The following is a 16,479-nucleotide window of genomic DNA, read 5'->3' on the forward strand; positions in this document are numbered from 1 at the left end:
GGAATTATAATTACCCAGTCTTCATTTTGATAATTAAGGAAAAACATCCAACTAATGTTGGAGAAAAGAAATTGTTTCATTCTCCCGATAAATAGGTTAATGTAAATTTAATACTCCATTAGCATAATATAAGAACGAAATCAATTTCATTTGCACAATTAAACTATCAACTGGTGGCGAATAAAAATTCCATCAAAATGTTAAATGAACATCTTGACACCATGAACAATTGAACATCTATACCATGTAAGTTTGTGTGTAAAATAAAAGTCTTTTGTTATTTATTCAGTGGGTAGTGAATATACACACATGAACCACTACTATGCATACATAGTATATTTCTTCGTATTTCGACGACTGCAGGATATGCATAATTTAACCACAAATTCTACCATCATGTGTATACAAAGAAAACAAAAGTTTGCTACATAACTTCTCTATTTTTGCAAGTTTCTCTCCCATTATATACACGAAATAAATTTTTTTTTTGTATGATAATTTATCGGGTTTGTCCTGTTGAAACTTTTAAAAATAGTTCCATACTAATCCATACTAAATTTTGTCAATATAGGAGAACGTGATAAATTTTTTAAATTAGCATTTCTGTGTAAAAAAAAACAGATCGAAGCAAAAATCGCAATTTTTTTACAAATCTGTTACTGATGTATGAAGGCGAAAAAATAATTTTCATTACATTTTCATTACATTTTATATTAAGGCAGCATCAGAAAAACAATCGGATCAAGAGTTTATTTTCTATTTTAAATGGGAAACAAATTAAATATTCAAATTGAGACAAAAAACGAATCAAAAGTGTTGCGATGCAACACTTTTGATTCGTTTTTTGTCTCAATTTGAAATCCTTAAAAAACTGCAGTTAAAAATCATAGTTATAGCTGACAATCAGTAACTGATTTTTTACTTCTGAATCAGTTAAAAATTATTCGACTATTATCAACTAAATATTTACTTGAATCAAATAATATTTATTGGTGTCAATTAAATGCTATTTGAATCAATAACTTTAATATTTAAAGAAAATACAATTTAAAGGTGGCATTTAATTAAAAGACAATTTAATTGTAAATAAATATTACTCTAATAAATATTATTTCATTTAATTAAATATTTAATTGATAATAATCAAGTAATTGGTTATTTGCATCAAATAAAACTTTTTTTTCAATGTGTTTAAGTAATTTTTTAATGTACTTTTGAATGTTATTTTTTGCAAAAGAAATCTTGTGTTAAGACAAGCTTGACACTAATTTAGTCTTGAAAACAAGCAGCACTGAAACTTTAATTATCAATTTTTGATTAATTTTACAAAACCAGTTTCAAGAAAAATTATGAATTGCGAAGGACATGACACTCTTCTTAACGTAACTTTTATTATAATTAAAATGACTGAGTGCTGACGAAGCGCAAAGTTGTAATTTTGTCGTAGACAGCAAAATAAAGTAAATCACGAAAGTAACTTTTTCAGAGCAAAACAACATCAACTGCAACATATTTCTTAAATTCGTTTTCTTCAAAAAAATGATTCAACCAGATTTCAATTTTAATTTCCAAAAAGTACAAATTTTTTAAGAGTTAAAAAAAATTCTAAAAAAATTTTACTTTTATTTAAGATCTTAAGAATGGTTGTAACCAAGGTTTTAAATTTAAAACTAGATTAAGTTCATTTTAGGACTTAAAATCATGTTCTAAAGGCATTTTCATTCAAAAATGGTTCTGATGTAAACGGTTTTACTTTTTACAGTAGTGTAAAATAAATGATTTAACCAAAAATAAGATTTTCTTTTTACGATGTACTCAGGGAAAATTTAGATCTAAATTAAATGCCCTATTTTGTTGTATAAACCTAATTTTTAGGATACTTTAAACAAAGTTTGTATAAACCTAAATTTTAGGCTATTTTAGCCAAAGTTTGTTTGACCTAAATAAATATTCATTCCTTTGATTCACCTTAATAAATTTTGCACTCGAAAAAAGAATTTCTTTATCAGAAAAGAGACTTTTAGTTATGAACCAAATTTCCTAGCAACCAATTTTCAACCAATTTGATACAAAATGCATTGCCAATGCCTTTATTTTGGATGATTCAACCAAAATTTGATTGCCCCAAAACAATTTTTTTTCCTACCAAAGACCAGACATCAGAATAACCAAAAAAACACCCAATTTCCAAAAAACTAAAACCGAATTATTACAATAAGTGTTAATTAACAATTCATGGTGTTAAGGTTTTTGATGGTAAGCCTGGTGGGGTGTCCCTTCGTAACCATGGTGGGTGGCGGTATAAGTAGACGGCAGCGTCTACCAACGTTCTCATATACACTCACCACGTCCTTCGACTCTACCTCTACCTTACTTTTACTTTTTACGACTTTCGATCGCGATCGAAACACATCTTCCTTGTGTGTCTGTGACTTTTTTTCATCTCCTCTTTTATTATCAATAAGAAAACAAACTAGAAAAAAAAACGGATAAATCAAAAGTGAAGAAAAGCGCGAGGACAAAATGAAGTCAATTGTGGCCAATAATTAGTGCTTAAAGAAAAGTGAATTAAAAATCGTTTGTGATCGGGGAAAAAAAAATTTGTGAATTTCAAAGTCTCTCCTTTCTCTTTCTTCTTTGCCAGACGTGAACGAGAGAGTGAGAGAGGATAATTCTCCAGGAATATCAGAAAGCGGGATTCATATAGAGATCCGCATCCACCAAAGGATCGCGAGAGCGTAGAAGAGAGAAAGAGGAAAGTGTATAGTGCAGACATGTGGTTGAAGAGCGCGCTTTTGTAAGTTTTTATATTTTTTACAAACTACTTTTAATTAATCACGCCGGAAAGTTAATCTCTTTCTGCATTAACTTCTCTTTTGAGAATATTTTTTTACCTTTTGAACTTCTTTTGACTCTGACCTCTTTTGGCACTAACTTCTTTTTAAAATTCTTTTGACTCTAACTTCTTTTGCCACTAATTTCTTTTTACAATTCTTTTGACACTAATTTCTTTTGACACAACTTCTTTTTAAAATAACTTCTTTTGGTACTAACTTCTCTTCACAGTAACTTCTATTTACATCAACTTTTTTTTTATATTAATTTCTTTTTTCTATACTTTTTCTTCTTTTATTTTCACTTCTTCCTTGTAAAAATACAACTTCTAAATACCACTTTTGCCACATGAATTATTGTCCGCAAAATGCGTCCCTCTATAGTTAACAAAAACATTACTTTAATAATAACTAGTTAATTTTCACGTAATAAGCAAACGTCTAGACTCGCGGCAGAATTTTATTAAACCTTTGGAAGAGTCATAAATTTGTGCGCGAATATATACAATACACGTTACACAAGTCCAAAAATTTTAAGTTAAACAAAAGATAAAATTAAAAGGAAATTTATTATATCCAGTAACACGCAACCGTTTTAGATTTCTCTGTTTAACGATTTTACTGGTTCACATGGAGAAAATCGATTAACGTAAAGATATAACGATAAAAATGTTACACGTACTTTTTGCTCATAAACGAAGTGAATTTTTACTTGTAAAAGTCGAAAGTAATAATAAATATATAGTTCTACTTTGTGAAAAAGTCAAGAAATATATGCGCGCGAGAGATTCGTTAGCCGTATATATCATATTTAAAAACGGATAATCTAATTATTAATTAGTTTTCGAAAAACCATTTATTCTACTCATCAACAATAATTTAATTCCCAGTTTCGAACGTCCAAATGAAGTACATTTTTTAAGTTTCAAATATTTTAAAAAATAATGTAAATTTATTTCTTACTTTTTGTAGTACAAAATTCATTCAATATAAAAAGCAATTTTATTTTTAACGAATATTAATTGACAGAAGTAATAAATTTGAACGTTTGGAACATTATAATTACCAAGTATGGGGAGTATGATAAAGATAACCATAACTAAAAAGAATCAGATTAGATAGATTTTTCTCATTCTACAAGAAACAAAACCAAAAATCGAAAATTGTCGCAAATTTCTCAATATAAACCCGGAAGTGAACTACATTCACATTGATTTGCAATCATATATACTAATTCAAGATTTGAGAGATTAAAATTTAAATACCTGCTGAAACATAAAAGTGAAACTAATAGATTGGAATTTTGAAATGAAGTCTGGAAATAAAATCAAAGTATCCATATAAATATCCAAGAATTGAGACGAATTTTCACAAATTTCGAATTTAGAGAGTGATAAATAAATTTGAAGAGCAAAGTACAATAAAAGTGAAATTTGTTGATTTAAATGTTTCGAGAGATTAAAAAGCGAAATGATTTCAAATCCACGTCCATATAATTGAGACAAAATTAGATTAAAATTTAATGTATTCGTGTTTCGCAATATGAAATAACCAAACTTAAGTCAATACTTTTTAGTTATGTCAAAATTAGAAGAAATTGGATTTCGAAAATTTCAGTTCTGCCTAAAATTGTATATTGTGTTATCATTTCAATAAATCGGTGAAAATACAGGAAAGAGACGAGTGAAAATTTCAAAGTAGAAAACTTGTACGAAAAATTCATCATCTGGTAAAAAATTGAAATTGATTCTTTTATTTCCTAATGAATACGAACTTGATGAAAATTTTCCGATTAAAGAAAAGCGAAGAGAGGATGAAGCAAGGAACCAATGAAAACTTTCCGAATGAGAAATTCACAAGGAACAAATGAAAATTTTCCGATCGAAAAATTAAAACAAGGAACAAATGAGAATTTTCCGATTAATGAAAAGCGAAGAGTGGATAAAAAAAAATAAAGAAATTTTTAAGATGTTTCACATCTTGACAAAGTGAGAGGCATATAATTACTGCTACATCAATCGCCATCAATGAAGTTAGTTCAGTCCAAGGTCGGTAAAATGTCAACATGGTGAAACGATTTCTAAAGCAAAACTGCTCTTACTTCTCGTTTTCAGGGAGGCGCTTCGAATCGAATGTCTGACTTGAAAGTAAATTATACGACCGTCTAGAATGTCAACTTTGAATGTCAACCAAAGTATAACTGCAATAGATATAAATTTTTTCAAAAAGAGGAACAGTGATTTAACCACTATAACTCACTAGGGCCTAAAGTGCTCACATTTTGAATAATCCACTCAGATACTCGATTTCTGTATACAAATTAATGTTCCCAATGTTTCGAACATTCAAAAGAAAGATTATCATTTAACTCCTTCTGTTAATTTATATTTATTTATAAAAAAACAAATTAAAACAAATTGTTATAAACAAATCAGTTTTTAAAGAAACAATTCCTGCTCCCTTAACTCGAAACGATTAGAAACGTATAAAATATCGTTCGTAACGTGGGTGAAGTTCACAACGTTTACGATCAACGATTAAATAAAATTTACATTTCTCATAAGGAAAAATAATAAACTTCTTTGGATAAAAACGCTTCTTTAAGAAACCGTTGACCAACAAAGTTTGTTAAAATTTCTTTTGTAAAGAAATTGTTATAAAATTTCTACAAATTTCTACGAATTTTTACAAATTTTATAACAAATTGCTAGGAAAAATACTTTTTCTTCTGAAATCGTTTATCATAAAAGTTATAAACTTCATCAAAGTCGTTCATCAATAGTTCAACAAGTTCTCGTGCAATATAACAATAGTGACATTTACCTGAAAACTGACCTAAAACTGACAACAAAACAACTATTTTATAGGTGAATTTTGTTTACGAATAACTCCCACAAATTTTTATTATCTATTTTTTCCCACAAATTATTTTTATGAAAAAAGATTGTATGAAAAACTCATTTGCAAAAAATTACAAGTCTAACACTCTGCAGCATCTCTTTTCCACTCTTCAATGATAATTTATTAATTCTGCTTCTCCTTTACATCCAAAATAATTAAACTATTCATAATTTATACCCATAAACAATCTCGATGAATACGAAAATATAATTGAAATTCACATCGAACAATATGATTCATTTTTTCATATGCATAAAACTGGAATTCCCATTTAACTAACCTTATTATCTTTTACAACAACAATTCATCATTCCGTTGCAATTTTACGAGAATGCCGTATGTAGAAAGAGAGGTTGTAAAGGTTACTTGGCCTGTCCGTGGGCAACAATCTTAAATAGTGCCTCATGAGTGCCTCCTTAACAATTTCGAAAAAAATTACAAATTGATCAATAAAATTCATAAAAGTGATGATTTTTCTTTGTACTCCATGCACCACCAGGGGTAATATAAAAAAATTCCCCTTTTTTTCGCCAGAATCCCCAAGGTTTTTGCGGTTACGTTCATATGTACACATGTATATTGCTTGCGTAAGACGGTCGCCTCTCGTACTGTTATAGAGATACTCGCTTATACACACACCTACATATTACTTGCAAGAATATAACTACTCGGATAAATATATGCATACAGAAACCACTTTCTCCATATGGTTTCATGCCGAGAGTATTTCATATCTAACACCCCGATAACGCCCACGGAAAACTTTCCTTCTTAATCATTCTTCGAGAGAAGTTATTATTAACAAATCGGAAGTGATCAACCGGTGCGAGCGCGAGAAAACAAAACGCAAAAGATGAACTTCACCCTGAAATCCTTTTTTTTTGCCTTGACCTACAAGATTCACACGTATGTGATATTAATTCCTGGCACCTTGAATAACGATCATCTTTTTTGCAATCCAACAATTGTTTCCAAATCAACGTTGCTTGAAAATTAAGTACAGCAGTGTCACAGCTAATAAATTATACATTATTAATATTTTTCTCCTAATTATACGTTTGATTCTAAAACGACTAAATTAGCTAAAATGGCGACAAGTATACAAGACAGTTTAATTCCGTTCGATATTTATTCAACTTTCAAAAAGGAAAATTCGATATAAATAAATTTAACTCTGTTCATGGTATGCGGTAGAGTACTAATTTATTAGTTGACTTATTTCGTCTATTGCAATAAGAGACTTATATTTTGTCTATACGCAAGCACAGATTTTTCAAATTTCTCTTAAAACATTTTGCAATTTATCTTCAGTTTCGAAATGATTGATCTTTGATTACAACACAATTGTTTCGTTTCGGTTTCAAAGCGTTGGCGGTTTCTGTGTACAATTTATGCAATGCACACAAAGAGACAGCATTTAATTTTTCCTCAATTTGTTACTTTATTACAAATAAATGTTTCCTAAACATCTCAAAACAACTTTTTTAGTGTTAATATTGTTAATTTCAATTTTAGTTAAAAAAACATATTTTTACAAACCTTTCAAACTATTTTCAGACAAACTATCGACAATTGAAGGAACAATAAATATTTTTTACTAGGAAAACAAAAGTGTTTACAAATTCTTCTTCTTTGAATTATTTATCAAGAAAGTTGTCACAATTTTCAGTTAATCAATTTCCCTGACATTTCCCTGACAATTTACTGATATTAAAATTATTTTTCCTGACGAAAATCTTTTTACAGGAAAATATAAAAGTTTGCGAATAACGAGGAAAATTTTTGAATTTTAGTAATTTCTAAAAATTATAATTATAACGTGAATTCAATTATTTTCTACAATTTTCAACTAAACCTTATTTCTAAATCGTTTCTTTTAAATAATTTATTCAAAGTTCTTCTAGAATTCAATTATTTAAATATAAAAACACAATTTTTTATAATAATTGTAACTATCCGTGTTTTTTCTCAAGTTATTAAGATAAAATATTTTTAAAAAATTATAATAAAGAAATTCTTACAATTAATTTTTTTTAAAAATATTTTTCAATTATTTTCGACATTTGCAATTAAAATTCTTAAAAAGTTGTTTTCCAAAATTCTAACAAAATACTTGGAAAAAATTAATTATTTTCAATTACATTTTAGAAAAATTCAATTAATCAAAAAGATTTTTATTATACAGATATATTTGAAAAATAAAAAAAAATGTGGAAAAAAGTGATTCAAAAATAATTTTTGAAAGATTTGTTTATAGTTATTTTTCGCACTTTAAAAATCGATATAAATTGCATTTTATATTAAAAAATGTAATATTTTGTTGCAATATTTGGAAAAAATTATAACAAATACTGAAAACTGATTGAAATGAAATTTTACTTTAAATTGTAACTTAATTTCTAGATATTTTGATAGATCATAAAGATTTTGAATGAACTTGAAATTAAGACAGTTTTATCCTAAACCATAAAATCCTGCTTCTTATATTTAAGAACACGTTTCTTGAAGTTGAGACACAAGATCTGAATTTAGCATTCATCTTTTCACATTTTTCCCCAAGTTCTGATTTCAATCAACACATAATTCCTACTTTCGAAAACTAATTTAATTTGAAATATAACACGAGATTATGTTTGCAGAAATCTGCTTCTAGAATAAAAGAAAATAAGATGAGAATAAGATAAGATAGAAATAGAAGAAAATAATGAAATAAGATGCTGTTTACGGACACAGTTTTTCTGATGATGCTGAAAAGTCCGCAACGTTTTTAAAAACGAAAAAATAATGGGACGGTATTTTTTATTCTTGATTTAAAAAAAAATTCTATGTGATTTTTCGTTTTTAAAAATGTTACGGAATTAAGCTTCATGTCTCAATTTGATATCCGCATAAAAACTGTGGGAGAAATTAGCTGATATTTTAACAATCAAAGGTCTTAATTGAAAGAAAAAAATATTTAGAGAATAAGAGCAAAAAAGCTAATTTTAGATAATCGTGGCAAATTTTTCAAACGTACATTTCGAGAGCACTTGCAAAAAGGCGGATGGTCCATTACGTCTAAAATGGATAGTCGGTGTCGTTATGGAATGCTGTAAGATGTCACGAGTTGGTGAAACGTATAGCGAGTGGATAATGCATGGATAAATATCAATATGCGAGTGGTGAAAGTTCACGCACAGCCATATACTCGTAAAAGATGTGTACTTATTCGTCGCAAGGATACGCGATTCCAGTCGCACGCAATTCCAGACAAGAATTCATATTATCGACATTAAAAAAATTTCTAAGAAATCCTACTCTTTTCTTTTCTTTTTTTCTTAAACGCGAACAGACTGCAATTATCAATATTAATGTCGTATAAATTTTCAAGACGTGAAGAAGAAATCCTATTATACCTGATTATTTCAATAATTCTTTTTCTTATTTTATTCTCTCCATTTCGAAACATTCGAGTCTAAAAATAGAACAATTTTGCATAAATGTTCTTTTTTCTTTTGCAGAATATGCTGCGCTGTGTCTACACTGGGAGATGAAAGAATCGTTGCAAAGTTAAGGCCGGCACAAACATACTCGAATATTCAATCGGAAAATATTGAAGCCGTCACTTTTCGGGACAGATCGATACCAATCGAAGGTACCAAACAAAATTGAGTATTAAAACTAAGAAAATATTTCTCAAATTCCTACAAACTATTTTTTAATTACCTACTTGAAAATAATTTCAACTTTTTTCCATCAAAATGTATGTAAACAAACTAAACTTTCGTACACTTTCGTACACTTTCATTCTTAGCGAGTGAATGGTAATGAGAACTAGAAGCTTACGTAATCAAAATTCTTTGCAATTTAATTAAACTTCCTCGAAAATTCCTTAAAAACAAATAAATTGCTTGTTTCCTTATTTTTAGGAAAGAAAAAATTTCCATATTTTTTTTTGTGATTTTATAATTACAGAATATGTAACATCGCGAAAAGCTCATATTGCAAAGTACGACGACGATTACTACGGTGGTGGTGAAGATGAAGAAATAAAAGTTGTCAAGACACAAAATAAAAAAGTGCCCGAACGACTTGAGAATTTAGAGAAAAAACAAACATCATTCAAGGAAAATGATCGAGTTATTCCTAAAAAGCAAACGCGTGTCGAGTTGGAAAATTTCAGTGGCACAGGAGTGTTGCATGAAGATGGAATCAAGAAAGTTGACTCACATCGAGCACAAGTCACTCGTCAAAGAGATTCTGTCATTCCTGGCGTTTATGTCAGGTAATACTTTTATTTATTGCTTTTTAATTTCAGTTTATTTCAAATACCTTCAAAATTACGTAAGAAAAGGAAATCGACAACTTTTACATTTCCATCAAAAAAAGAAGGAATCACTTTCACGCAAAAGAGAGAAAAAGACGCGCTTAAAAATCAAATGATGTAAACATTGTATTCTAAAATTGTTAAGATAAGTTAAGTTGTCACTTTGTTTAATGTTATTATTGTCTGTCATTATGTGAAAGCTTATGGATATTATTCCCGCAGTAGGCGAAATGTTGTAGAACCGGTTCTCCTGATAAAATGCTAAATGATTTTTTTCTCCACAAATGAAATATTTCTAGACGTGGCCAAACAAAAGTTCGCGTAAAATTCTTTTTTTAATGGGGCGAAATTCTTTAAAACAATTTTATTTTTATGACAGCAATGAATATCAGACGACAATGTTGCCCACACTGACCACACCACGGGAGGCTCGCTCCTTCGATTTTATTCCTGTGAACATTATTCGAGAGGACAGCAAAGATGCATACACTTCATATGCAGACCGTCAATTCGGCGACTTGAGTGATGTTAGCTTAGTGCCAGCAGGCACGAGTTCACGAATTCAAGTGAAAAAAGGACCGAATGGCAAGGACTATGAATATGAGTACGTCTACTACTATTACGACGAGGATGACGAGGGAAAAGCAAGTTCCGCCACAAATACTCAAGACACTTCCAGCAGGACAACACCCTCGTCGTCCAGACGTGGTGCAACAAATGTCAACAGAAGTAAATACACAAACGTGGAAAGGTCCACTACCGCCGAACCTGTTAGCAACGAAGTTATTCCAAACAGAAATAGAGGCAGACAACTTGCTGAGGCTGATGAAATTTCCGAAGAACGCCTGCCAACTAACACTAGATTCCCACCGAGGTATTTGTCAATCATGTATCCTGTTTCTAGTCAATTACATAACTGATTAATAGCCGATATCAACATTTTACTGTTAATTTAATTGCAATTTAACGTCAATCTCACTAATAGTGTAATTAATTTCATTTTAATTGCTTTACTGTTAGAACTGTTAGAACTGTTAGTTCTATAATTAGTAGTCAGGGTTTTTCGAATACGCTACTGGTGGTGTTAAATTAATAATTTCTTTATCAGATCTCGTTCGAATCACAATACGGGAACTACAGAATCGAGTCGAGTGCGGGGCAATCGACCAAGACCCAGTTTGGAACTAGTGGACTCCAGCAGTTTTCGCACCCATCAAGAGGGACCAGAATTTCCACAGAACTTACCAAAAGGACCGGTTAGATTCATTGGAGTCACTCCTAATGAAGATAACGAAGAGAAACCGTCTAAAAACCGAGCCAGACCTCATCGGGTACAAGAACCTGCTCCGGTCGAAGAATCCAATGATGATGTTCAGCCTATTTTTAGAAGACGACCTGCTTCAAGTGTCGACCACGAGGTACTTTCTTAAACTTAACTTCAATTGCGAATAACTAGATTTTTAACTTTAGATGCGAATAACGTTTGCTAATTTAACGCCTATCAATTCTAAATGACACTTTTAGTCACTAATCGAATTTTTATTTCGTCAGGCCCAAGCGGAACTTAACAGAGGTCAACCATCCAGACAAGCATCAAGTGAAGATGTCGAATCCGAAACCCCGGGAATAGTCTACCACAATTCGGGCGAAAAGAAGACTCACCTGACTGAAAAACAAGATACGGAATCCTCCGATTTGACAACTACGGACATTCCGACTACGGAGTACCCTTCGGCCATGGACAAAGTCGCTTTGGATCTTTACGCCTTCTTTCAGCAAGGTCAAAGCAATCTCGTTGAATCGAGTTCTGAATCCGATTCCACTAATGATAGTACAACCCTATCTGAAGGCGATTTTACGGAACTGATTACAACCACCGAACCTGCGACTCCTGCCGTTACGACAGAATCCACTACTACATCGACTGAACCATCGACAACCACTACCACAACTCCAGAGCCGACAACTTCGGCCACCACCACCACTGGCAGAGGCAAATTCCGTCGACCAGGCGTGCCAGGCGGTCCCATCTCCAGAAACAGGTAAAAACTATGCGACAAGTTAAATTTAACTAATACAAACATCGAAACAAAGCATTCCCATCGCTATTTCAATTTTTGAAACCCAATCAAAATAAGACTTCTTACTAACTAAAAAATAACTTCTTACTAATAAAAAAAATTACATCTTTCTAATCAAATTCTGAACTACTTTACAGATTCAAACTCAATGGCGGTGGATCAACAACAGAATCCAGCAACTCCGCTGCGGAACCAACACAAAAAGTCAGAGGAAGATTTGGCAGCAATGGCAACAGTGGATTCAAAAGACCAAGACCGGGACAAAAGCACCCAGTCGATGAAGAAGTACAGAAGGAAAATGCCGCTCCAACGAACGCAGAGAAACCAAACGGCACTCGCAACAGATTCCGAGGAACTGGCAATCGAAATATTTCCGGTACCACTCCAGGATCTGTCACCCCAGCTTCATCCTCTGGTCCAGTGGCAAATTCTCCCGCACTTCGACCGACATTCAACAAACTAAATATTAATCGCAGACGAGGCAGACCTTCCACAGCCTCCCCATCAGCCAGTGAAGAAACGTCAGAAGGAGCCGAACCCGAAACCCACGAAGCTGTCACTCCAAAGCCAAGTGCTCGACCAAAGCTACCGGGAGTTGCTCCCCGACCTGCTCGACCAGGTGCCAGAGTTAACCTAAGACCCCGACCAGGACAAGCGACAAGCACCACGGCTGCTCCCGAAGCTGCCGAGGCTTCCGTCGACGAGCCCGCTAGCGAGGGTACCGAGGAGGAAACACACGCCGTAAGTTTTAATTTTTTACTCTGATTTTAATCAAAATCCCTGACTTTTCCCGATTTCCTTGACCAATTCTGCTTTCCTGACTTTCTTCCGATTTACCTGACCTGTGACAACCCCGCTTTCAATAAAAGATCAAACAAAAAAAACAATAGAAGAAAATATCTAAACTCTTCTAATTTTTCCAGGCTCCAGCAGAATCGAGTCCACCGAATCGTTTGACGACCGTCAATCCACTAAATAAACTGCGCAACCGTAACCGACTGCAGGTACAACCGAAAACTACGACAAGATCACCAATTTCAACAACGCCTAGAAGATCGCCTCTATTACCTCGTCGAAAAACAACTGAAACTCCAGTCGAAGAGCCCGTACACGAACAGGAGAGCGAAGAAGAATCTTTCGCCGAAACAGAACCAACGGAAGTTTCAATTGCCGAAACAAGTACAGCCGCAAGCACAAAACACGAAGAAGTCAGAGGATTAAGTGGTCTTTTAGCTCCGAGAAGAAGGATAGCACCACGCCGTCCCGGTCAAATAATATCTCGAGAATAGACTTTTTCTTAATAATTCCCTTTTTTTTAATTTTATCAAAAATATCAATTTTCGTTAACTCTTAATCTTTTTTCCCAAGAATAAATGGCCTTCTGGTTTAAAATTAAAAAAAACTCACAAAAAAAAGTCTTCCAAATTACCCAAAAAAATGGATTAATAATTATTAGTGGAAAATGACTAAACGGACTTGTGCACTTTAAGCTAGTCTCTAAACAAGCGCACTTCTTAAAAATGAAAGTGCCATTAAGAAAAAAAAAAATACTCAAATCGACTGACAAAAAAAACTTGGACAGCTTTTATATTCCTACAGTGCACAAAATACCTTAAAATATAAGTCCGAGTTTATGCCCGAAAATGAATGAATTCAGATTTTAAATTGAATTTTTGTGTGATCCTATACAATTGCAGTGATTTAAATTTACAAAGTAATTAACGAACAAAAAAATCGTAATTTACCTGGTAAAAATATTTATACTGCACAACAATAGTGATGGTAATTATTATATTTAATTCGACATGACTTGTGCGTGTACTTCTTATTTAATTATCTTTTTATGTTTTATATTCTGATGTTGTATATGTACGTTTAAAGCATATAATATCGTATCTTTAATATTTGAAGAATAATGTTTTTTTTTCAAGTACGAAAAAGTTGGCAATATTAATGTGCCTTATTACGTTTGCTCCTACTTTTATAGAATAGCTTAAGCTCCAAAAATAATGTAAATATTATTATTATTATTAAATTCATGTCTAAATGACAATAATCGTACCTTCATTCTATTTTATTTGTCCTTTTGCCATCCATGTCTGTCATGTAGTCGAGAAAGTCCATATGGTACTCAAAACATTGAAAATATATTAGAATCATTCTTTCCAGATTTGAAATTTTTTATTTTCGATAAAAAATTTTAAAAACCTTTAGCAAACTGCAGCAATGAATGAAATTTTTATTTAGTGAAAAAAAATTCTAGAAAATAGAGAAAAAAGTAATTTTTCTCCAGACTCTAATAATTGTGTATTACTTATTAATTAGGACTTAATAAATATTAACTTAAAATGTGTACTTATAATCTAAGAAGAAAAATTTCTTTTCGGTCATAAAATAATTTAAAATTGGGGGAGAACCTTAATGTTTCGAGAAACGCCCTAAAAATAATGGTAAATACGAACAAATTTCGAGAAAAATTGGAAATTTGCAAATAATCCTACAAGACGAAATAAAAACGAGCGGACAAAAACCTAATTAAAAAACAATTTTTGTACGAAATTCCAAAACCTTCTTCGTACAATTTAAATAGAAATAAAATCACTATGGACTTTTTAAAATTTATTACAACTTGTCTCCAATTTATTATGGAGGCAAGAGGGACTTATCGATAGATGAATTGAAGAACTGAGGGATTCGTCTTTCTCTGCAACCATCATTCCTGTAATTCATCTTCTTCAGTTGAAAATGCACGCAAGGATTCCTTCCATAAGTTCCAAAAAATTTTCATCCTTCCTGTAATTCCTCTTCTTCAGTTGAAAATGCACGAATGGATTCCTTCCATAAGTTTCAGAAAATTTTCAGAGCACATTTTTTTAAAGTTTTATTTCCGCAACACTAAGAAAATACGAATTAGTTTTTTAAAAAATTTATACCTACTGATTAATTATTTTTTTACTTTAAAGAAAAAAAAATAACTGTGTATTTATTATTAATTCATTAATTGTTAATAAACCCGAAAATTATTTAAACCCGCACTAATTTAAAAATAAAATAAAAATTGACAAGTTCTATTTAAAAAACATTGAGTAGAATTTTTATTTTCGTGAAATTAATTTTAATAAAATTAATTATTTATTTTAAATTTATAAAATTATTGCTTATTTTATAATTAAAAAATTATTTATTTTAATCAAATAATTTATTTAATTAACTTTTATTTAATCTTTAAACGGTTATCAAGTTTTATTTTTATTTATCCAATTATAGCTCTGAAAAAACAGAAGAAAAAGAAAAATTAAATTCATAGGCAAAATAAAAAACTAGAAAAAACAAATGAATAAAATTAAAATAATTATTTACAATTATATTTTATAATATAATAATTATAGTTTATAAAATAATAATTAGAATTTATAAAATAAATTTTCCCTTTGAATAGCAATAATTTCCTAAAGATAAATTAAATTTCTATTCAGAACAGAATGAAAAGAGGGATTATTGGTTTTGTTTCCTTTGTCATCAACCTCAACTTACCCTTGACGCCGAGTCAACAAAGTCAAAGGCACAAATAAATCATTATTCGTCTGTAAACCATTGATTTAATCTTTCTTTGTCAGAAGACAAAACGAGTTATTAGAAGATGATTAACAATTAACTTTACAGGCTTATATTTGTAAACATAACACTAAACGATATTCAACTCGAATTTTCAACAAAACAATAAATTATTTTCCAAATTAGAAAATACCTTTTCGTATAATTTTGTTTATTATTATATTTATTATTTTCGTTTATTGAAACAATAAATGCGTTTGTAAATTGTTGAAGGTCGATAAACATTCAATACAAATTAAAATTTCACCCCTTACATTAGATTACAATTTCGACAAAAAAAATATAATTTCCGAATATTCCAATATATTTAGGATTCAATATTCGAAATAATAAGAAAAATTGACTTTAATTTTCTCGATAATACACATGCTGCATAAAAATATAGGAAAAAATCGCGAAAAAATAATTCGTTAAAAATTGTCGATTCAAGAGTAAATATATAACCTCAAAAATAATTTGCCCTTTTGCAATTCACAAAATGGGATAATCACAAAAAAATAATGTAGGAAATTATTAAAAATTAAACATAAAATGAAAATCAGATAGAAGTTTGGTACAAATAATATTTTTTTGATGTTAACTTACCACTAACAGACAATTTTTTGTCCCGTAGAGTATTTTGTCTATCGCTTTCGAAGAGTCCATGAGTTAATGACCAAACTTGAAGAATTTTGTAATTAATTTTCCAAAGCGGCAGAGAACTAAAACAAAGAAGAAATAAATCATCGCTTTGTTGAACAAT

The 16,479-nt window shown here is 30.7% G+C and overlaps 1 protein-coding gene across 1 annotated transcript; it reads left to right on the forward strand.

The window, feature by feature from the left end:
* The first annotated feature begins 2,328 nt into the window (after positions 1-2,328).
* LOC122499189 (proteoglycan 4-like) lies at positions 2,329-14,183 on the forward strand. The gene is made up of 8 exons (XM_043607368.1): positions 2,329-2,797; positions 9,236-9,369; positions 9,690-9,999; positions 10,421-10,915; positions 11,150-11,459; positions 11,593-12,083; positions 12,260-12,863; positions 13,046-14,183. Exons 1-8 carry the CDS (start codon positions 2,775-2,777, stop codon positions 13,409-13,411), a joined length of 2,733 nt encoding a protein of 910 aa, XP_043463303.1. The 5' UTR covers positions 2,329-2,774; the 3' UTR covers positions 13,412-14,183.
* The last annotated feature ends 2,296 nt before the right edge of the window (positions 14,184-16,479 follow it).

The sequence above is a fragment of the Leptopilina heterotoma genome, unplaced genomic scaffold, assembly GCF_015476425.1.
Source record: "Leptopilina heterotoma isolate Lh14 unplaced genomic scaffold, ASM1547642v1 Lhet_166, whole genome shotgun sequence".
NCBI classification, from domain to species: Eukaryota; Metazoa; Arthropoda; class Insecta; order Hymenoptera; family Figitidae; genus Leptopilina; species Leptopilina heterotoma.